Source organism: Melospiza georgiana, chromosome 23 (assembly GCF_028018845.1).
Source record: "Melospiza georgiana isolate bMelGeo1 chromosome 23, bMelGeo1.pri, whole genome shotgun sequence".
In the NCBI taxonomy this organism is placed as follows: Eukaryota; Metazoa; Chordata; class Aves; order Passeriformes; family Passerellidae; genus Melospiza; species Melospiza georgiana.
The window spans coordinates 5,708,078-5,729,310 of record NC_080452.1 but is presented as its reverse complement, the minus strand read 5'-3'; the positions used below and the strand labels follow the sequence as shown (position 1 = coordinate 5,729,310).

The window sequence follows — 21,233 nt, the reverse complement described above, 5'->3', positions numbered from 1 at the left end:
AGGGAGAGGAACCCTGCATTTCACCCCTCCGCAGCACCCAAGGCCCATCCCTGGTGCCCACCTTGGCGAGCCGATGGCAGGAGAGGCCCCGGGGGACAGGGCTGTCCCCAGCCCACCCCGCTCAGCACCCTGCGTGGGTGGCAGGGCACCAAGGCTCCCTCCCCCGGGCTTTGTCAGAGCTGCCTCATTAGAGCTCATTAGGGATGTGCTAATGAGGAGCGGGGGCGGGAAGAAGGGAGCCGCGGGGCTGCTTTTCCTTCTCCCTTTCCCAGGGCAACAGGGAGGGCCCTGGGAACAGCGCCGGGCTGAGCTCCTGCCCCAAACCAACCCAGCCACGCTGGGAATGGGTCCCGTGGGGCAGGGATCCCCCTCACCCCACACCCACCAACCCCCAACCACGGGTGGGAGGCTCTAAGGTGCCCCCCAACACCACAAGGCCTGTGGGGGCACAGGGTGCCGCATCTAAAAATGATTTATTGCCCTGGGGGGTGTCATGCCAGCGCTGCTGTCCCCCCCCGAGGGTGGAGGGTGCTGGAGGGGCTGGGTGAGGACTCCCCCCACCCTCTGAGCCCCGTGCTGAGCTCCTACACCTTCTTGTTGCCCCACTTGGCCATCTTGTTGTTGATGGGCATCTTCTGGAAACGGCTGGACTTCAAGTAGGCAGCGACCTTCTCCAGAGCCTGGGGACACACACAGAGGGTCAGGGGTGCCCCCACCGCGGCAGCCCCACCCAGGGGTGGCCTCGGGGTGCCCCTGCTCACCCCAAAGCGCTCCACAAAGTCCTTGAGGTTCTTGAAGGGCTCCAGGCACTTGGGCTCAAAGATGCGGTTCTGATCCAGCACGTCAAACATGAGGAAGTCCACGAAGGTCAGCTGGGGACATCAGGGGACACATAGTGAGGACAAACTCCCTCCCCAGCCCCTCAGCCCCCACGGGAGCCCTGGCAGTACCTTCTCCCCTGCAAACCACTTTCTGTCCCCCAGGAAGTTGGAGAAGAGCTTCAGCTTCCCCGGGAGCTGCTCCAGGTAGCCCGGCTTGAGCTTCTCCTGAGGGAGGAGGGAAGGAAGGGCTGAGGATGGGCAGCCACCCTGGGGAGCACCCTCCCAATCTGGGGTCCCCAGTGCTGGCACAGGGTCCCCAATGCTGGCACGGGGTCCCCCAGCCTGCGGCACACTCACAAAGTCAGGGTTGTAGCAGACCATGACAAGGCTCATGCGGAAATCCATGATCTGGTTCTCCAGCATGTCCACACGCAGGATCTCCTCCTCTGTCTCACCACCTGCGCAGGGGGATCAGCACTGGGGGCCCAAACCCTCCCTGACCCCAGCCTGCTCCTGCCTATGGGTCCCTTTAACTCCAACCCCAAACCAAGCCCAACTGAACCCCAAATCGATTCCAACCCTCACTCCAAACCCAGCTTTAATCCCACTCCAACCCCAACTCCCATCCCAGTTTTAATCCCACTCCAACCTCACTCCAGCCCCACTCCCATCCCAACTCCAAGCCCACTCCAACCCTAAATTTAATCCAAATCCAGCCCAACTCCAATCCCAATTCCAAGCCCACTGCAGCCCCAACCCCAAACCCATTCCAATCCCAGATTTAATCCAACTCCCATTCCAACTCCTTTCCCAAATTCAATCCAACTCCAGCCCCACTCCAATCCCAACTATAATCCCATTCCAAACCCAGCTTTAATCCCACTGCAACTCTAACTCCAACCCCAACTCCAGTCCCACTCCAATCCCAAATTGAACCCCACTCCCATGCCGTGCCCCCCACTCACACATGTTGTGCTTGCGGGCGATGTAGCGCAGGATGGCGTTGCTCTGGGTCAGTTTGGTGTTGCCATCGATGAAGTAGGGCAGCTGGAGGGGACAGAGGGACATGGGGACACCGGGACAGCGAGACACCCCCAGCCCCTGCCCCCCCAGCCCCCCACACCTACGTTGGGGAAGTCCAGCCCCAGCTTCTCCTTCTCGTTGATCCATTGGCTCTTATCATAGTTGGGAGCTGCAAGGGAAGGGGGAGTTGGGTGATGGTGGGTCCGCCCCAAAAACCCCAAAAGAGGCTGAGGGTGGTGTGGGGACCCCCTGACTCCCTCACCTTCCCCACAGCTGTAGAGTTTGTCCTCATAGGGTGTCTCTGTGTACTCCAGCAGCAGGCGGATGGCGTGGGCGAGCTGGGGAGGGGGATCGGTGAGACACCCCAAAAACACCCCCAAACGTGAGCCTGCAGCTGGCTCACACACGGGGAAACTGAGGCACAGGGCAGGGCAAACTGCACCCCCTTCCCAGCACCCCCAATCGGCACCCCCTGCACAGGGGGACCCCCCCAAAAGCAACACCCTCCCATCCCCAAGTGCAGCAGGACCCCACAATCCATCCCAGACCACCCCCAAAAGATCAAAGAGACCTCCAAGAGCTTCCCCAAAACACCTGAGGGTCCCCCCCAGTTCCCCCCAAAGGCCAGAGGGGCTCCCACAGTTCCTCCCAAGGTTAGGAGGACAGCCCAAGACCCCCCCAAAACACCAGAGGGACCCCCACGGACTCACCAGAGCCCCCCAAGGGGCACCCCCTCCCGTCCCCCCCCCAAGGCTAATGAGGGAGCCTCATTAGAGCTCATTAGGAATGTGCTAATGAGGAGCGGGGGGAGGGGGAAGAGGGGTCAGAGCTGCCTCCCTCAAAACACCACAGGGACCCCCACAACTGCCCAAATGACACAGGAGACCCCCGAAACCCTCCCATAAACCCCCAGAAGCCAGGGAACACCCCCCAATACCCCCCACAACCCCAAAGGGAGCTCCTGCAGCCCCCCACAAGATCAGTGGGACCCCCCCTACAGACCCCTGGCTGCCCCCTAAAAGCTCAGAGGGGTCCCCAGAGCCCCCCCAAGACAAAAGGGAACCCCAGAGCGCCCCCAGGCCAAAAGGGAACCCCAGAGCCCCCCCACGCCCCCACCCGAATGCAGCGGAACCGCCACAGCGCCCACCCCCAAAGCCAGCAGGGACCCCACAAACCCCCCCGAACATCCCCGAAAGACCAAAGGGACCCCCCGAAACCCCCCAAAAAAGCGGGGGGAGCCCCGAAAACCCCTTAAATCCCCCCAAAAGCGCAGGGGGACGGCCGGCCCCGCCTTTGGGGTGCGCGCAGCCCCTTCCCCGCGCGGGGGGGTCCCGGGGCTGTCCCGGGGCTGTCCCGGGGTCCCCACTCACCCCGCGGATGTCCCAGTACCCCAACACCGCCATGGCCGCGCGATCGCTGCCCCGCCCCCCTCGTGACACGGCCACGCCCGGCTGGGGGCGGGGCTTGGGGCGGGGCTGAGGCAGGGCGCGGCTGGGGGCGGGGCTTAGCGGGACGGGAGGCCACGGGGGTCCCCCCCTTATCCCCCCCTTATCCCAGGGGTCCCCCTTGTCGGATCTCCCTTACCCCGGGGATCCCCCTTATCGTATCCCTCTTATCCCGGGGTGCTCCTTATCCCGGGATTCTCCCTTGTCTCAGGGGTCCCCCTTATCCCGGGATCCCCCTTATCTCGGGGTTCCCTCCTATCCCGGTGATCCCCCTTATCCCGGGGTCCCCCTTATCCCATGATTCTCCCTTATCCCGGACTTCTTCCCCTTATCCCGGGGGTCCCCTTTATCCCATGATCCCCCCTTATCGGATCCCCCTTATCCCGGGGTTGCCCATTATCCGGGAGATCCCCTCCTATCCCCGGGGTTCCCCTTATCCCCCCCTTATCCCGGGGTCCCCCTTATCCCATGAGTCCCCCTTATCCCGAGACTTCTTCCCCTTATCCCGAGGGTCCCTCTTATCCCGGGTGTCCCCCTTTATGCCGGGGTTGCCCATTATCCCGGGGGTCCCCATTATCCCGGGACTTCTCCTTATCCCGGGGATCCCCCTTATCCCGGGACTTCTTCCCCCCTTATCCCCCCTTATCCCGGGGGTCCCTCTTATGCCGGGATTGCCCCTTGTCCCGGGGATCCCCCCTATCCCGGGTGCCCCCCTTTATCCCGGGGCTCTGCGGCCCCCCCTTAGCACAGGATTCTGTGCCTCCCGCCCACCTGCACGGAACCCCCTTAACCCGGCCCCCCTCCCCCCCCTTATCCCGGGATTCCCTCGTATCCCGGGGTCCCCTCTTATCCCGGGGGTCCCCCATATCCAGGGGGTCTGCGCCCCCCAAGCTCAGCGGGGTCCCCATTAGCAGAGGCTTTTTTGGGTCATCCCGGCCTGCACGTAACCCTCTAATTCCTGGCGTCCCCCTTATCTCGGGGATTTCCCCTTATCGGATCCCCGTTATCCCAGAATTCTCCCTTATCCCAGGGGCTCCACAACCCCCCAAACCCCGTGGGGTTCCCCGAATCCCGGGAGTTCTGCGTCCCTCCCACCCCCATGGGAACCCCCTCGTCTGGAGGGTTCTGTGACCACCCCGAGCTCCATGGTGATCCCCCTTATTCTGGGGTGTCTGTGGCAGCCCCAAGTTCTATGGGGGTCCCCCTTAACAGGGGGTTCTGTGACCCTCCCCATCCCTGTGGGTTTGCCACCCCCTAAATTCCAGGGGGTCCTTCTTAACCTGGGGGTTCTGCAGCCACCCCAAGTTCTATGGAGGTCCTCCCCATCCTCGTGCCTTTGTGACCCCCCTAAATCCCTAAATTATCCGAGGGGTTCTGTGACACACCCCATCCATCCCCACGGGACCACTTTATTCTGGGGGCACTGCCACCCCACAAACTCCATGGGGACCCCTTTATCTGCAGCCCCTTTAAATTCCTTTAGGGTTCCCCCTTTTCCTGGGGGAAATTTTCAGCCCCCCAAACTCCATGGGAAGCCCCTCATCCTGGGGGCCACGGGTCCCTCTGTGACCCCCCCCCAAGCTTAATTGGGGTCCCCCCATTCAATCTCCTCAGCTGCAGGGGTATCTCCCTTATCCTGGGGGGATTAGGGACCCCACCTTGCTCCCCACAGCTTCCACGGGGGTCCCCCTTTTTCCGGGGGTCCCCTAGGAATGGCTCTCCCCAACCCAGACCCAGGAGGGTCCCAACCCCACAAATGAGGAGTTACCCCCGCTCCCCCCGCAGCCCCTCAGCAGCTCAGGGAGAAGGTACAGACACAGAACAGACAAGGGGGAGCCCCTCGAGGTTTATTGGGGGGATTTGGGGGTGATTTGGGGGCGCAGGGGGAGTCAGCCCCTCACTCCTTGGTGTTGCACCACTTGGCTGTGCGCCAGAAAATCGGAGTCTTCATGAAGCGCCCCGAGCGCATGTAGGCAGAGATCTTGTCCAGGGCCTGGGGGACACGTGGGGACACGTGGGGACAGGGACGCACCATGGGGACAGGGGTGGGGACACCAGGGTGTTGGGGACAGGGGTGGGGACACTGGGGTGGCTGGGATGGGGACACTGGGGTGTTGTGGACAGGGATTTGGACACCACAGGGTCAGGGGTGGGGGCACGGGGGTGGCTGGGATGGGGACAGGCACACTGGTGTGTTTGGGACAGGGACAGGGACTGGGACACTGGGGTGTTTGGCACGAGGATGGCGACAGGGGTGTCTGGAGGGGCACAGGGACACTGGGATGTTTGCGGACAGGGATGTCTGAGACGGGGACAGGGACTCCAGGGTATTGGGGAGAGGGATGGGACCAATGGGATGCGTGAGATGGGGACAGTGGCATGGAGGGGATGGGGACAGGGACACCAGGGTTTTTGGGACAGGAATGAGAACACCAGAGGGTCAGGGATGGGGACAGAGATGGACCCTGAGGTGTCAGGTATTGGGACAGGGACATTGGAGTGTCGGGAATGAGATGGGGACATTGGGATGTCAGTGCTGGGGACACCAGGGGTCAAGGGCTGGGGTCACAGGGGTGACAGGAATGGGATGGAGACAAATACCGGGGATTTAAGGGTGGGGCTTGGGATGGGACAAGGACACAGCACTGAGGTGTCGCCAGGAATGGTGAGGGCACAGCAGGGCTGGGGGATGGGGACACCGAATGTCAGGGACGGAGGTGGGGCCGGGACACCGCGGTGGCCCCGGGCTGTCCCCGGGCTGTCCCGGCCCCGCTCACCTCAAAGCGCTGCAGGAACTGTGCCAGGTTTCCCTTCAGCTCGGGGCACTCGGGCACGAACATGCGCTGCTGGTCCAGCACATCATAGGCCAGGAAGTCCACGAAGGTGAGCTGGGGGAGGGCCAGGGGGGTCAGACCCCACAGAGACTCCCCAAAACCCCCCCAGCATCCCCCACCAACCTTCTGCCCTGCAAACCAGGGCCGGGAGCCCAGGAACCGCGACAGCTCCTGCAGCTTCTTGGGCAGCTGCTCCAGGAACGCCGGCTTCAGCTTCTCCTGCACGGCATGAGGGGGCACATTTGGGGGGCTGCTCCCACAGGCCCCCAGAACCCAGGGGCATCACCCCCAGTGCAGCCAGGACAGGGATGTGCCCCCGTGCCAGGGGTGGCTCAGTGTCCCACATGGGGGATGTCACTGATGTATTTGATGGAAAATCCTTTTGCCCGGATCTTTTCTCCTGAGAAGTTGAGAGGCCTCAGAAATGAAATGTAAACAATGGTTATCTGTTGCTGTGGGATGTGGCAGGTGCATCTGTGATTGGTCTCATGTAGTTGTTTGTAATTAATGGTCAATCACAGTCAGCGGGCTTGGACTCTCTGGTCAGTCACAAGATTTTATTGTCAATATTTTCTTGCCTTCTGATGAAAAACTTTCTCTTTCTTTAGTGTAGATTTAATATACCATTTTCTTTTCAGATAATATAAATCATAAAACAACAAATCAGCCTTCTGAAACATGGAGTCAAGGTTCTCATCTCTTCCCTTGTCCTGGGGACCCTCAAATACCCCCACAGGGTGCATCTGTCTCCCCATGACACCCCCAGGGGCACTCACAAAATCAGGGCTGTAGCAGAGCCGGGCAAAATTCATCCTCAAGTCCATCAGCTGGTTTTCCAGCACGTCCACACGCTGCTTCTCCTCTTCTGTCTCACCACCTGCAGGGAAGGGAGGTGTCAGCCCATGTGAATAATGCAGATTTTATGATTGGCTTTTCAAAAATACTAAAATGAATGTTACATGTGTTGTGTTAGAAAGTTATGCTGTATTCATTTTTGAAGTAGTGTGTTAAATATAGTTATAACATAATGTTAAAATAGAAACCAGGTATGTGAGATTTTATTTAGGAAAGGAATGAGGTACTTATGGAGGGGTTTGACAGCTGGCCTGCAAACAAAACTGAGTTAATAGAAGTAACAATTGATGATTTAAAAGTGTATCCATAGCAAGGAAAAGGACAAGGACATGAGCATGGAAACCGATAAGAAAAGATACATGAAAATTTTTGTAAGCTAGACTACGTGCCTAAGTAGATGTGTATACGTGCCTTATTGAATTTCTGTAAAACTTTCGCCAATTATATTGATGTTAATTGCTTTGCACCAATGAATATAACAAGCTATTGCGATGTAGTTAATGACTTAAGATCACGCTTTGTTAAGAGTACATAAACTAGAGAACACGCAGAATGAAAACTCTTTTCTTCTTGAACCCTGATCACGTGTGTGTGTCACGTCCAGTCTAACAGTGACAGTACTGGCACTGAGACAGCAGCCAGAGGAAACTTTAATCTTTCAGAAAAAGGGAATTTATTGCTCTGTGATCAGAAGAAACAAACTTCTTCCTGCCTCTCTCAGGTAGGATGACACCGTTAGGATTTAGAGCAAGAAGCTGACACTGACCAGACAGAATCCTGTATTTGAACGGAATTTCTTCATCATGCATGAGGTGTATGAACATGCAACAGGCTGTTGCTTTTAAGGGTTAATCCTCTGTTAACGTGGGTCCTTTTTCGGGTTTATGTTGCCCAGAAAAAAGTACCTGGACTGTCCATGTGTGTTGTTATTGTCACATGTTGCCTTAATGCAAATTGTCCAAATTATTATTACTCTAATTATACTGCTATTTTTATAATAGAAGTAATATGATATTATATAATATATATATATAACATTATATATAACATACTTTTATATACTATTATATACTATACTATACTATACTATGCTATGCTATGCTATAGTATGCTATAGTATAGTATACTGTACTATTATATTACATTGTATACTATACTATACTATACTATTATATTACATTGTATTATATACTATGCTATGCAATACTATACTATACTATGCTATGCAATACTATACTATACTATACTATACTATACTATACTATACTATACTATACTATACTATGCCATTTTATTTTATTATCATTAAACTTTTGAAATTTTAAAAATGAGCAATTGGCGTTTCTCACAGCCCACCCCCCACAAACCCCAGTGATCGGGACCCCCCCCACTCACACATGTTGTGCTTGCGGGCGATGTAGCGCAGGATGGCGTTGCTCTGGGTCAGTTTGGTGTTGCCGTCGATGAGGTACGGGAGCTGCGGGTGTCGGGGTGGGGGTTAGCTCGGGAGACCTCCCCCAAACCCCACACACACCCCCCGGCACACACCCCCCATCACCTACGTTGGGGAAGTCGAGCCCCAGCTTCTCCTTCTCGTTGGTCCAGTCGCTCGGGTCATAGTCGGGGGCTGGGGGGGCAGAGAGATGAGGGGGGGGGGGGCTCCCTCAGACCCTCTGCCCCACTCGTGACACCCACAAAAATGGGGGCATGTGCACATAGGGGGTATTGGGGGTGTCGTCCTCCCCGCCAGCCCCGGGGCAGCCCCTGCCCCCTCCCGGGACAGACACGGGAGAACGTTGGCACTGAGAGGGATCAAGGTCCTTTCATGGGGGGGACAAAGGTGGCAGGAGGGGTGGCGGGACACGTTGCCAAGTGGGGGTGTCCCCCCTTTCAGACACAGCAGGATCGCGGGGCTGGGGAAGGGAGTGAGGGGATTTGGGGTCCCACCCCCCTGCCCTCCCTCACCTGGGCCGGGGCGGTACTGGCGCTCCTGGTACGGGGTGTCCGTGTACTCCAGCAGCAGGCGGATGGCGTGGGCCAGCTGGGGGCACAGCACCCGCTTTTGGCACCCCAGAGACCCCCGGAACTCTCCCCCACACCCTGAGACCCCCAGCACCCCCACACCGCTCTGGACCCCCCGCACCCCCACATCGCTCTGAGACCCCCGGCACTCCCACAGCCGTGCCCTCCCCCGTCCCCACCGTCCCCCCTCGGTGCCACTCACCCCACGGATGTCCCAGTAGCCCAGTGTGACCACCATGGTGACACCCGCCCGAGCTTCTGCGAGAACACGGACCGGGACGGACTGGGCGGACTGGGACGGACCGGGACAGGACCCTCCCCTGTCCCCTCCCTCTGTCGTCAGCGCTGCAGGCTCGGTGCCCGGGCGTCCCGCCAGCGCTGCCGCTGCCGCCGCCGCTCGCAATCCGCCCCCTGACCCTCCCACATCACCCTGGGCACCCCGAAACCCAAGGCATGAGGGCACACACAACCCCCTTCTGTGCCTCAGTTTCCCTCTGGCTCCATCCCTCCCCTCATTTCAACTCTGGTGTTTTACTTAAATATTTTTATTTTTCATGCTCGGTTAGGTTTTTCTCAAAACTTTGTTTTTTCCCAGGAATGCCGGCTCCAGATGCAGATGAGCAGCACTGGGACGGGAAAGTGCAGGGACAGAGGGGGCAGTGCCCCACAGGGATGGGAGAAGCCTGGTCCAGCCCGATTTGGGCCACAAACAAACATCTCCTGGGAGTGTTGGGGACAGGGACACATGTCACCTGCACTCCTTCCCTTCATCCCTGAGGTGGTGAGGATGAAACCTTCCCCATGCCACCCCCTGCCTTCCTCCCTGTGGTGATGAGGATGGAGCATCCCCCAGCAGGCACCATCCCCCTGTGCTCTGGGCCACTGTGTCCCCAGCGACAGCAGAGACCTCAGCTCTGGCTTCCTCTGGTTGTCCCCACCGGGTGGAAGAGCAGGCTGAGAGGCCACCAGGGTTAAGGAGCATCAGGACCCAGGTGGGGCTGGGCTGGCACTCCCACACTGCCACCACAGCAGCACCCAGGACCCTGACTTGTCACTGGGAGGTAAATCCAGGACCCCCTGGCTGTGCCCTCCCCCGTCTCACCTCCTGGTGCCAGCAGGGCCCAAGCCAGCAACGAGACCCCAATTAAAAACAACAGAAAAAGACAAAAAGAACCACCCATAAAACGACCAAACCAAGCTGAAACAGAGAGGACTCAACAAACGCCGCGCCCTGCAACGGCACCGAGACAGCGGCAAGGGCAGGCGGGGGGACGGCGGCGGAGCCCTGGGGGGCTCGGGGGGGAACTGGGGGGTCAGTGGGTGCCCAGGGAGATGGTGAGCACGTCCTCCTCCTGGATGGGCTCCAGCTCGGCGCTCTGCACCGCCTGCGTGATGAGGGTCAGCTCCTGGCACAGCGTCTCGAAGCGGTAGCTGACGCGGATGTCGGGCACGTTGGTGCGGCGGATGTCGTTCCCCTCCGGACCCTCCTTCAGGTAGTTGGGCCCCAGCCAGTAGCTCTTCACCTGGGGAGGGGGGACAGGACCCGGGGCTGCCCCAGTGCTCCCAGTGCTCTCAGTGCATGGGGAGGGGGAATGGGAATGGGGGAATGGCAATGATGGAATTGGGAGTGGGAATGGGGGAACTGGCGGCGAGTGGGAAATGGGAACAAGGGAATGGGCAACTGGGTGTGAATGGGAATTGGGAATGGGGGAACTGGGGGTGAAAAGGAATTGGGAACAAGGGAATGAGCAACTGGGTGTGAATGGGAATTGGGAATGGGGGAACTGGGGGTGAAAAGGAATTGGGAACAAGGGAATGAGCAACTGGGTGTGAATAAAAATTGGGAATGGGGGAACTGGGGGTGAAAAGGAATTGGGAACAAGGGAATGAGCAACTGGGTGTGAATGGGAATTGGGAACGGGGGAACTGGGAGTGGAATGCGGGAACTGGGGGTGAAAAGGAATTAGGAACAAGGGAATGGGCAACTGGAGTGAATGGGAATTGGGAATAGGGGAACTGGGAGTGAATAGGAATTGGGAACGGGGGAATTGGGAGCGGGAGTGGGAATTGAGAATGGGGGAACTGGGAGTGGGAATGGGAATTGAGAATGGGGGAACTGGGTGTGGGAATGGGCAAATGGCAATGGGGGAATTGGGAATGGGAATGGGGGAACTGGGTGTGAATGGGAATTAGGAATGGGGGAACTGGGTGTGAATGGGAACTGGGAATGGGGGAACTGGGAGTGAATGGGAATTGGGAATTGGGGAACTGGGAGCAGGAATGGGCAAATGGCAATGGGGGAATTGGGAGTGGGAATGGGGGAACTGGGTGTGAATGGGAATTAGGAATGGGGGAACTGGGTGTGAATGAGAATTGGGTGAGCGAATGGGGCAACTGGGGGTGAATGAGAATTGGGGAACTGGGAGGGAATGGGAATTTGGAATGGGGGAATTGGGAGTGGGAATGGGCAACTGGGTGTGAATGGAAATTGAGAATAGGGCAACTGGGTGTGAATGGGAATTGGGAATGGGGTAAATGAGAGTGGGAATGGGAATTGGGGATGGAGTGGGCAAATGTGGGCATTAGGGATGGAAATGGAGGCAAATGGGAACTGGGAAGGGGGTTGGGCAAAGGGGGGAATGGGGAAATGGAGGCAAATGGGAATCAGGAATAGGCAAACTGCAGAATGGGGAATGAGGGAATGGGCCTCACCTTGTGGGAGAAGCCGCTCATGAGGACGCTGTTGCGGGCCAGCTCACACATGTCGCAGGAGCTGAGCTTCCACACCTGGGTGGCGATGCTGTACTCCTCCATCAGCGGCTCCTGGGGACAGACACCCTCAGGTCCCACCACAGCACACAGACCCCTCAGGCAGGACGGGGGTCCCCACCTCCTCCCAGCCCCTCTACACCACCAGCACCCTCCAGAATCCATCAGTGCTGCCAGTGGCCCTACCTCACCATCAACCCCACCCCACTACCGGCCTCATCCCATCACCCAGCCATGCCCACCCCACTGCCCCTCTGGGGGTCACTGGCTGGTGCCCCCCACAAATGCTCACCTTGGTGAAGTGGAACTGGAGGGGATCATCAGTGGAGAGCGAGACCATGAGCCCCCGTGAGAGGTACTCGGGCAGGGGGTTGCGGTGGTAGCTCAGGAAGAGGCTGTTGTTGCTCAGCGGGGACATGGCAATGCCAATCTGGGCCAGGTAGTACAGGTACTGCAGCACAGGGGCCTGTGGGGCACAGCAGGGTAAGGGGGGTCCCACCACACCCCCAGCCCCCCCAGACACCCCGTCCCCGCTCACCTTGCGCAGCAACAACCCGTGGGAGATGTTCTCTGACACCATGAACCCCGACACGAGGTGGTGGATGGGACCGGCCTCACCACAATGCGGGCGCAGGACGAAGGTGTGGAAGCCCCTCTTCCTGCAAGGGGTGTTTGACTGTCAGCATCACCCTGTGACCTCCCCAGAACCTCCTGAGGGGCGTGTGTTCCAGGTCAGGAATGGGGGAATTGGGGATGTGCCATGTCCTTACCGCCGGAGGTGGTTGAGCACTGTCATGTTGGCATACATGTAGTACAGGTAGTAGGAGTAGGGTGGGTTGTCCTCCTCCACCCAGTTGCCTGGCAAAGGGCTATCCAGGTTGAAGATGTGATGTTCTGGCTTGGATTCATCATCCACGCTGTCAAAGCCATCCACCTGCAGGAGAGACAGCCCCAGGGTGGGATGCCACCCCTCGCTCCAGCTGGGTTTGGGTTGGGGTGTCCCCGGGAGCAGGACTCGGCACTCACGTGCTCCAGGAAGAGGTGCAGCTCTGGGTGCTGGGCTGGGTGGATTGTGGCCTCGTAGAGCGGCAGGAAGATATTCTCCAGCATCTCCTGGAAGTTGGCCAGCTGCTTCTTCGTCCGGTAGATGTCACTGCAGGGAATGGACCCCACTCAGAGCCGGCTTCCCCCACTCCCCACGCCAGCCAGCAGTGGGGTGCTGCAGTGTGATGGTAACAGCCTGTTTCAGTCATCCCAGTTCTTTCCCCAGGTGTGCCAACAACCTCTCCCTTCCCCTCCCTTGCCCCTGCTGAGTGCTGTCTGTCAATCTTGGCATTTCAGCAAGGGCGTGGTGTGATTGGTGAAGTTCAAAAGATGCCTCTCAGCCCTGGGGACATTGGGCCATCCAGGTGTCATTTGTCCCCTGAGACTTCCCCCCCTTACCCGGTTGGTGGGAACCCTACCCTTTCCCTCCCCTCTCCCTGGGGTTAAAAGGAACAGCACCCATGGGCTCAGGGAGTTCTGTTGGAGCTGGTGCTGGATTCAGAGGCCTGTGGGCCAGAATAAAGCTCTGGATCCAAACCCTCCATCAGAACCAACTCCTTTCCTTCACCATGGCCTTGAAGCCTCTCCGCCAGAGCTAAACCTGAGCTCCTGCATGCCTGGACTTGTCCCAAGTGCCCAGCTGCAGCATCCAGCCAGCCAAAGGTGTCTCTGAGGTGAAACCACCACAGCTGCCACCCTTGGTCAAGCAAGGGCCAGATGAGCCCAGGCACGTTCCAACCGGCTCTATTGGTATTTATCTCCCATAGTGGGGTGGCCTGCATCCCCCCAGCCCAAGTGAGGGTTCCTGTGCCCCCTTCACTCACAAGAGCCGGGGCACCTGCACGAGCCAGCGCACGTTGTTGGAGTGCACGCGGTGGCTGACGGCCCAGCGGGCCAGCTTGTCCCACTCATCCCGCGAGCGCCCGTAGATGGACAGGCGCAGCTCCGCGTTCTGGTACTTGCTCTCCTCCAGGTCTGCCATCACCTCCTGATGGGAAGGGACAAGTGACAACTGTCACTGCTTGGCCACCAGAAGGGGACATGAGTTATACCACGAGGAGGGGAGGTGGCCCACCTTGATGATGTGGGCAAAGTACTTCCCCGAGACGCGGTTGTCCGTCTTGATGAAGATCTCCCGCAGGATGGACTCCCCGATGGGGTTGTACTTGGCGTTGAACTTGTCGAAGCGGTGGAAGGTGTTCCGGTCCTGAACGTGGGACAGGTGTGACCTGAGAGTCCTCATCACGCACCCCAACCCCCACCAACCCCCTGTGCCCTGGGAAAACCCCCTGGGAAAGAACCAAGGATGGGGTTCGCTCGTCCCCAGGGTTTGGGAGCCTCCCGTACCGCATGGACATCCAGTGTGTCCACGCTCAGGTCGTAGGCTGTGAGGTTCATCGTCTCAAACACCTCCTTGAGCGTCTGCTCCTTCCCCTTCTCCACATGGACAATTTCATCCAGGTGCTTCTTCATCGCCCGCTTGATGAAGCGCAAGAGGTGTTTCTGGTTCATGCAGGACGAGGCGTGGATGTGGGTGTCCACCTGCACCAGGGAGGTGATGCTCAGCCCTGAGACCCTCCCAGAGCTCCCCAGGAACCCCAAAAAACCTGGGACTAGCTCAGGATCCCCAGGTACCTTGCGGATGTTGTAGAAGTCACGGTGAGGCACCTTCTTCTGGGCCGCCAACTCCTTCATCTCATTGAGCAGCACATGCATCTGGAACTTGTTGCTCAGGTACTGCAGCCGGCGGTAGCAGAAGGATTTGCTGCCCAAAACAGGGAACAGGAGCTCAGTTTGGGGGTGAGGAAGCAGAACATCCAGCCCCAAAAGGCTGGTGCCCCCACACATATGGGAACATAGACTCTTGGGCACAGGTGAGGGTGCACATGGGAGCTGCACCAGCACTATGTGCCAGAGTCACAGCCACATCCTTGGGGCTGTCCAGGGGGTCAGGTCACATCCCCATCATGGGATCCCCCCCAGGGTAGGACCCTCCCATGGGACCCTTCCCCTTACATGGGCCCATTGATGATCAAAGCCATGAGGAAATTCATGTCGGCGATGAACTCCTGCAGGTCGGGGTATGGCAGGTCCAGCTCCGTGCTCCTGGTGGGGGACACATGTGAGAGTCACACAGCACCCCCAAAAACTCCTCACCACAATGAGAAGGACCCTCCCCTCACAAAACTCACTTGTCAGTTATGTCCTGCTTGGTGTAGACGTGCACAACACCATCCACCATCTTCAGCCCGAAGCCAAGATCTGCTGGCATGTTCTTGGGGTCCCACTTCTCATAGGGGTGCTGCTCAGCAAACGGGGGGTGCACGGGGGCATCTGCAGTCAGGAGACACCCAGCATCACCCCAAAAGCTCCTGCAGCACCCCAGCTCAGCACTGAGACCGTCCCACAGCGTGCTCACCAGCAGCCACGGGGGTCTCGGGCACCTCCTCGTAGCCTCGGGTCTCCAGGGGCTTCTCAGAGAGCTCCTGCAGGTAGCGGGCCGTGGTCTTGCAGAAGCTCTGCAGGGACAGCCCCATGTACTTCTCCCTCACAAACAAAGCCTTCACCACGCTCTTGGCTGCATCCAGCAGGTCGGTGAAGGGCACCTGGAGAGGGGACACCAAACAAAAAACCATCCCCCATGCTGGGGTTGGCAGCCTGGAGACCCTTGCCTGGTTTCCAGGGGGGTCAGGGGGAGGCTCACCCCACACTTCTCCTCCCCAGAGATGGTGACCCGCTGGAATTCTCGCTCCAGCAGCGCCTCCCGCTCCTTGGGGACATGGTCCACCAGGCTGTCATTCTGCTCCTTGAAGAGCCTGTGGGGACAGACGTGGCCAGTGGGACAGTGACAGGTCTGCCCCATTCCCATGTATGCCAACAGCAGCATGAGCCCCACCCCAGGGACTGTGTCCAGCCCTGGGGTGGCAGGACGGTGACGCTGTCCCCAGGGATGCCACCACGAGGCTGTGACAGCTGTGCCACCTGTGTCCTTTTTGGTGGTGGCATTGTTCCCCTTCCCAAAACACATCCCTCAGCCCTGATGAGCACAGTGAAAAGTGGGAGTGGGGAGGAGGAAGGGCACAAAGAACAAAAAAAAAACTCACGACAGAGACAGCTCCCAAGCGGAGACAGGAGGGAGGGGACACACAGCGTCAGACCCCCCATCCAGGGGACGACAGGGCCAGGACAGGGGTCCTGTGCCAGCAGCAGAGCTGGGACCCCCAGCTCACCCCAACCCCCCTCCCCAGGTGCATTCAGTGTCGGTGAGAGTGGCTGGGAGGGACCTCTTGGCTCCATGCTTGGGTGTGCTGGGTCAGACGGGGCCAGGCGGGTCCCCGATCCCCCCCGTGGCCCCGGCCGGTGACACCGGGCCGGACACTCACTGTAAGTCCGCAGCACTGTCAATTTTCAGGAAGTCCTGTTTGGCTCTGAGCAAAATGTCGGGCTCAAGTCTGGGGACAAGGAGGCGGCGGTGGAGGGGGGGGACAGCCGGGGGGACGAGGGGGAGAGAAATGGGGGGGGCCGGGGAGAGAAAACACCCCGTTAATGCCAAAACAACAGAAACCAGACAGAAACCAGCCAAAAACTCACTGCAAAGGGGACACCAAGTGCGACACCCACGGGAGAGGGCACACAGAGCTGGCACAGAGACAGCCTCTTGGGGCGGGGAGGTGGCCTGGCCCCGTGCAGGGCTCCCTTCCAGCCATTTGGGGTGCACACGGGGGAACCCCCCAGGCTTACTTGACGTCCTGGCTGATCTGGCGCTCCAGGCGCTGGCGCCGCTCCTCCAGCTGCTCGATGGGGCTCTCCTCGGGGAACTCGTAGGGAGCCGTGCGCATCTCGTTCTCAGCCAGCGAGCGGCAAAACAGCTCCTGCAGAGCAGCCCTGCCGTGAGCTGGGTACAGCCCCAGCCCTGCCGTGAGCCCAGAGCATCCCTGAGCTGTGCCCAGAGCCCTGAGCTATGCCCAGAGTAGCCCTGTTGTGAGCTGAGCCCAGAGGAGCCCCAAGCTGAGCCCAGAGCATCCCTGAGCCAAGCCCAAAGCAGCCCTGAGCTGAGCCCTGAGCAACCCTGACATGAACTGTGTCCAGAGCACCCCTGAGCTGAGCCCAGAGCATCCGTGTCATGGGCTAGGTGCAGCCCCAGTCCTGCCATGAGCTGTGCCCAGAGCAGCCCTGAGCTGTGCCCAGAGCAGCCCTGCTGTGAGCTGTGCCCAGAGCAGCACTGAGCTGTGGCTAAAACAGTCCTGAGCTGTGTCCAGAGCAGCCCTGACATGAGCTGAGCCCTGAGCATCCATGTCATGGGCTAGGTGCAGCCTATGGACTGTGCCCAAAGCAGCCCTGCCACAAGCTGGGTGCAGCCTCAGCCCTGCCATGAACCTCAGCCCCTGGGTTGGCAGAGAAAGGCTCACAGGGATTCCCACACTCAGAGCTGAACAAGTGGGAAGGGAGGAGGGTTTGGGGAGGATAGGAGTGGAGGAAGGATGGAGGGGAAACCCCCCCCACTCCCCCAACACAGGCTCACCCCCCCAGACCTGGCCAGCCGTGTGGCCCAGACCCACCTCAGCGATCTCCTTGTATTTGCCATCCATGGACGTGCGCAGATCCACTGGGAAATGCTTCAGGCTGTGGGGGGTCCCGGGCAGGGACCAGGCTGACTGCAGGGGCCGGGCCCCCGGCCCCCCCCGCAGCTCTGCAGGGAGTGGGACAACATCAGCTGGGGGGCCTGGACCCCCATCTGGGCAGGAAGGGGTTAATCAACCCCCCTTCCCCACCATGGAACTGGGATGCTGTTCCCAATGGGGATGATGGGGAAACTGAGGCAGCTGAAGGGGAAGAGCCCCCCCCCCCCCCATCCCCCTGGGGCTGCTGGGAGAAACCAACAGTGAATGAATGAGGGGCTCGGGGCTGGGCTGCAGGACCCCCCCAGCATGGGGGGCACAACACTGGGGTCCCTGCCAGGGCCACCTCCCTGCCCCCCATCCCATCCCAGGGGGACACATCCCCTCACTGGGGTAGGAGAGGTGACATCATCCCCCCTCCAAACCCACCCCACTGCCCCACACCCCCTGTCCCACCAGCACTAAGCCATGGGGGATGCCCAGTGCCACCCCAATGCCAACACCCCTCACTGCAACCCCAAACCCACCACAGACCTGCCTGCCTGGGGGGCACTGGAAATCAGCTCCTACTGGTTAAACTGGGTCCACCAGTAAGAGCCCCTCCACCCAGCACAGCCTGGGGGAAGATCCAGGTCCCCTGACCCCCAAACAGAAGCCTCCACCCCATTTGCTCCCTGCATCACCCCAATGGGAATGGGGGCTGTGTCACCCAGGGCAGGGATGGCACTGGTGTCATCAGATGTGCTGGTGGTGCCTCCCCTGGGGCACACAGTGACACACAGGGTGGCCTGTGCCCCCGGGACACAGCCTGTGCTGCCCACGTGTGACAGGTGGCGGCCCTGGTGGCACTCCAAGATCCCCCCAACACGGGTGCCAGACAGATGGCAACCCCAAGGTGCCACCTCGCCCACTCGTGCCACCATCCAGAACACCCTGTGCCACCCACCCAGGACAAACGTGGCTCACCAGAGCCGGGAGCAGCCCCGGTGATGCCCCTAGACCCCCTAGGCGACAACCCCGTAGTGCCACCTCACCCCGGTGATGTCACCACACTCACCCTGTGTCACCACCACCATTTGCCATCCACCCAGAACACACGTGTGCCACCCACGTGTGGGAGCAGCCCCGGCGGCACCCCGAGACCCTCTCCCAACAGTGCCAACAACAAAGTGCCACCTTGCCCACCCCGTGCCATCACTGCCCCCCCACCCAGTGCCACCCGAGATCGCCCCCGCGGAGCCCCCCCAAACCGGGTCCGCCCCCCCTCCTTCCTCCTCCTCCTCTTCCTCCGCTCTCACTGCGCCACCGAGGCGCTGCGCTGGCGGGAGGGGACACGCAGGGCCCCCCCCGCCGATGCCACCCCTCCGGCTGCCGGGACACGCTGGTGGCTCCCCCCTCCCCAAAATAAACCACAATAAACCCTCAGAGCAGCACGGCGGCATTGCCCCCCCGCCCCAATGTTCCCCCCTACTCGCAGCATCGCCCCCCACCCCGGGCCGTGAGCTGGCTGTCCCCTGGTGTCCCCTCGGGGTGCTTGGGGGGGGTCTCACCTGCGGGGCTGGGGGTCTGCAGGCTACCCCGCTTCTTGAAGGAGCACTTGGCCGGGGGGGCAGAGGACATGGCGGCTCCAGGGGGGCCGGGGAGGAGCGGAGGGGCTGATGCTGGCGGTGATGATGGTGATGGTGGTGATGATGGTGATGGGGGCGGGGGGTGAATGACGGGGGGCGCCCGGGGGACTCTTACGGCGGCGGGGCCGCAGCGGCCGCTCTCTCCCCTGGTTGATGATTGATGCAGGAACCCGGGAATGGACCAAAGTCCCCGGCGGGGCCCGGCCGGAAACCGGCACGAGGAAGAGGATGGGGCGGGCGGAGGATGTGGCGAGGAGGAGGAGGAGGAGGAGGAGGAGGAAGGAGGTGGCTGCGGCGCTGGAGGGTTGGGGGGGCGAGGCAAGACCCGGGCTGGGGCTGTGACAGCGCTGGGCCAGCCGTGACCCCCCCACGGACAAACGTGACACCCCCGGCGGAACGCCCTGTACCCGTGTGGGATCAGCCGTGACCCCCAGAGAGCCGTGACACCCCGGGACAGCCGTGTGCACCCCGGGACAGCCCCCCCAGGCGGCTCTGTGGGACCCCCGGCACAGCCCAAGCCCCTCCTCGGGGACAGTCGTTACCCCCCGGCTCAGCCCTAACGTCCCCCCCGAGCGGGCATCGCACCCCCGCGAGAGATGGGATGGGACCCCCCCAAAGCGACAGCGATGCTTCCAAAATAGGGTTAATGGAGTTAACCCCCCCTCCCCCCCCATAATGGGTGGACATTATGCCCCCCCAATATGGACATTCCCCCCCCCCCCCGAACAGGCATTGCTCCCCAAAAAGACAGAAGGTCCTTCTTCCCAATCCCACTGGGAATCCCTCTGCCCACCCAGCGGGCACCGTCACCCCCGGGATGGGCACCCCCTCCCCAGGGCTGGCACTGCACCCCCTAAACAGACTGTCACCCCCCCCTCCGTTAAACACTGTACCCCAAAGGCACGGGGTACCTCCGAAATGGGGCAATGATGATCCCCCCTCCGCAAGGCTGGCACTGCACCCCCTAAACAGACCCTCAGCCCCCCGTTAAACACTGTACCCCCAAAGGCACCTCCGAAATCAGCCAGTGCCCCCCAAATGGGGCAGTGATGATCCCCCCCAGATATGGCACTGCACCCCAAAAGAAGGACTCGCGCTCCTGCAGCACTCCCCACCTCACACCCTGCTGGGGTGCCCTGAGCCCCCCAGGAATGTCCCCAAGGAGCCCCTGCCCCCCAATGCACCCCCCACCCAAAGTGGGGCCACCCCAGAGGCAGAGCCCGGCCGCGGGGGTGTCACCTGTGCCGGGGGTGTCGCCTGTGCCGGGGGTGTCACCTGTGCCGGGGGTGTCGCCTGTGCCGGGGGTGTCGCCTGTACCGGGGGTGTCGCTCCGCGAGTCCCTACCTGGTGCCGGGGTGGCTCTGGGTGGCCGTCGGGCTGTGTCCCCTCCGAGCGCCCCCAGTGTCCCCTAAGCTGCCACCGGCGCGGGGGGGTATTTTTAGCCGCTGGTAGAGCGGAGGGAATGTCACCCACCCCCCTCTGTGCCCCCCACCCCTTGTCGAGGGAATGAAGGGACAGCGAGGTGACACCACCCACCAGGGCCAGCGCTGTGCCACAACAGCCACGGGGGACGGTGGGGACCCCCAGCCTGACTCATGTCCCCTGCCCAGCACTGTCCGCACACCGCGGGGAGGGGGGGGGTGGTGTCTGGTATTTTAATTGGACCCCCCTCATTAGCGCCGAGTTCATTAGAGGCTCAGAAAGGGCTTTGTGTCCGCGGGGACAGCAGGAACAGAGTGTCCCCAAGCAACGGCGCTGGCAGCGAGTACGCGCCCGGTGGGACGTGGGGACACCGGTGCGGGGACATGGAGCCCCCAGTGACCCTGTGAAGTGCGGGGATTTAGGACACCTGAAACCCAAACATCGGGGATTTAGGACACCTTAAAGCCAAACATCGGGGACCTGCAGGGCTTGTGGGGGTCCCAAAGCCCCCCCCCGGGGCGGGGGCTCCCCCTGCGGTGCCCACCCACAGCCAGCCCCGCAGGAAAAGGGGGAGCCTCCCACCTGTGCCCAGGGTTTGGGGGATGGGCTGGGCTGGGAGGGGGGTGCTGAGCCCGGGAAGAGGAGGAGGAGGAGGAGGAGGAAGGCTGAGCCGCGATCCCATTAAAGAGCTTAGGCAGCGGGAGGGCGGACCCAGCGGGGCAGGATTAGGGGCCCTCGTTACCCACCCCGG

General features: G+C 60.5%; 3 protein-coding genes across 3 annotated transcripts; all 3 read right to left on the bottom strand.

Moving 5' to 3' along the window:
* Positions 1 to 454: 454 nt before the first annotated feature.
* Positions 455 to 3,275, bottom strand: LOC131092890 (glutathione S-transferase Mu 3-like). The gene is made up of 8 exons (XM_058039844.1): positions 3,215 to 3,275; positions 2,107 to 2,182; positions 1,949 to 2,013; positions 1,787 to 1,868; positions 1,179 to 1,279; positions 951 to 1,046; positions 762 to 872; positions 455 to 680 (listed from the first exon to the last, which is right to left on the bottom strand). The coding sequence occupies exons 1-8, from the start codon at positions 3,245 to 3,247 to the stop codon at positions 585 to 587; spliced, it is 660 nt and encodes a 219-aa protein (XP_057895827.1). The 5' UTR covers positions 3,248 to 3,275; the 3' UTR covers positions 455 to 584.
* A 1,844-nt stretch (positions 3,276 to 5,119) lies between these two features.
* Positions 5,120 to 9,288, bottom strand: LOC131092889 (glutathione S-transferase 2). The gene is made up of 8 exons (XM_058039843.1): positions 9,203 to 9,288; positions 8,944 to 9,019; positions 8,541 to 8,605; positions 8,374 to 8,455; positions 6,900 to 7,000; positions 6,247 to 6,342; positions 6,067 to 6,177; positions 5,120 to 5,282 (listed from the first exon to the last, which is right to left on the bottom strand). The coding sequence occupies exons 1-8, from the start codon at positions 9,236 to 9,238 to the stop codon at positions 5,187 to 5,189; spliced, it is 663 nt and encodes a 220-aa protein (XP_057895826.1). The 5' UTR covers positions 9,239 to 9,288; the 3' UTR covers positions 5,120 to 5,186.
* Positions 9,289 to 9,529: 241 nt separating this feature from the next.
* Positions 9,530 to 19,153, bottom strand: AMPD2 (adenosine monophosphate deaminase 2). Its single transcript, XM_058039820.1, is given in 19 exon segments — positions 9,530 to 10,331; positions 10,334 to 10,523; positions 11,713 to 11,823; positions 12,062 to 12,235; positions 12,308 to 12,428; positions 12,540 to 12,703; positions 12,796 to 12,922; positions 13,638 to 13,801; positions 13,889 to 14,020; positions 14,161 to 14,355; positions 14,449 to 14,578; positions 14,830 to 14,919; positions 15,006 to 15,147; positions 15,233 to 15,419; positions 15,518 to 15,629; positions 16,197 to 16,265; positions 16,555 to 16,685; positions 17,373 to 17,503; positions 18,983 to 19,153. Coding segments are annotated over 19 exon segments (2,673 nt in total). The 5' UTR covers positions 19,053 to 19,153; the 3' UTR covers positions 9,530 to 10,098.
* Positions 19,154 to 21,233: the final 2,080 nt, after the last annotated feature.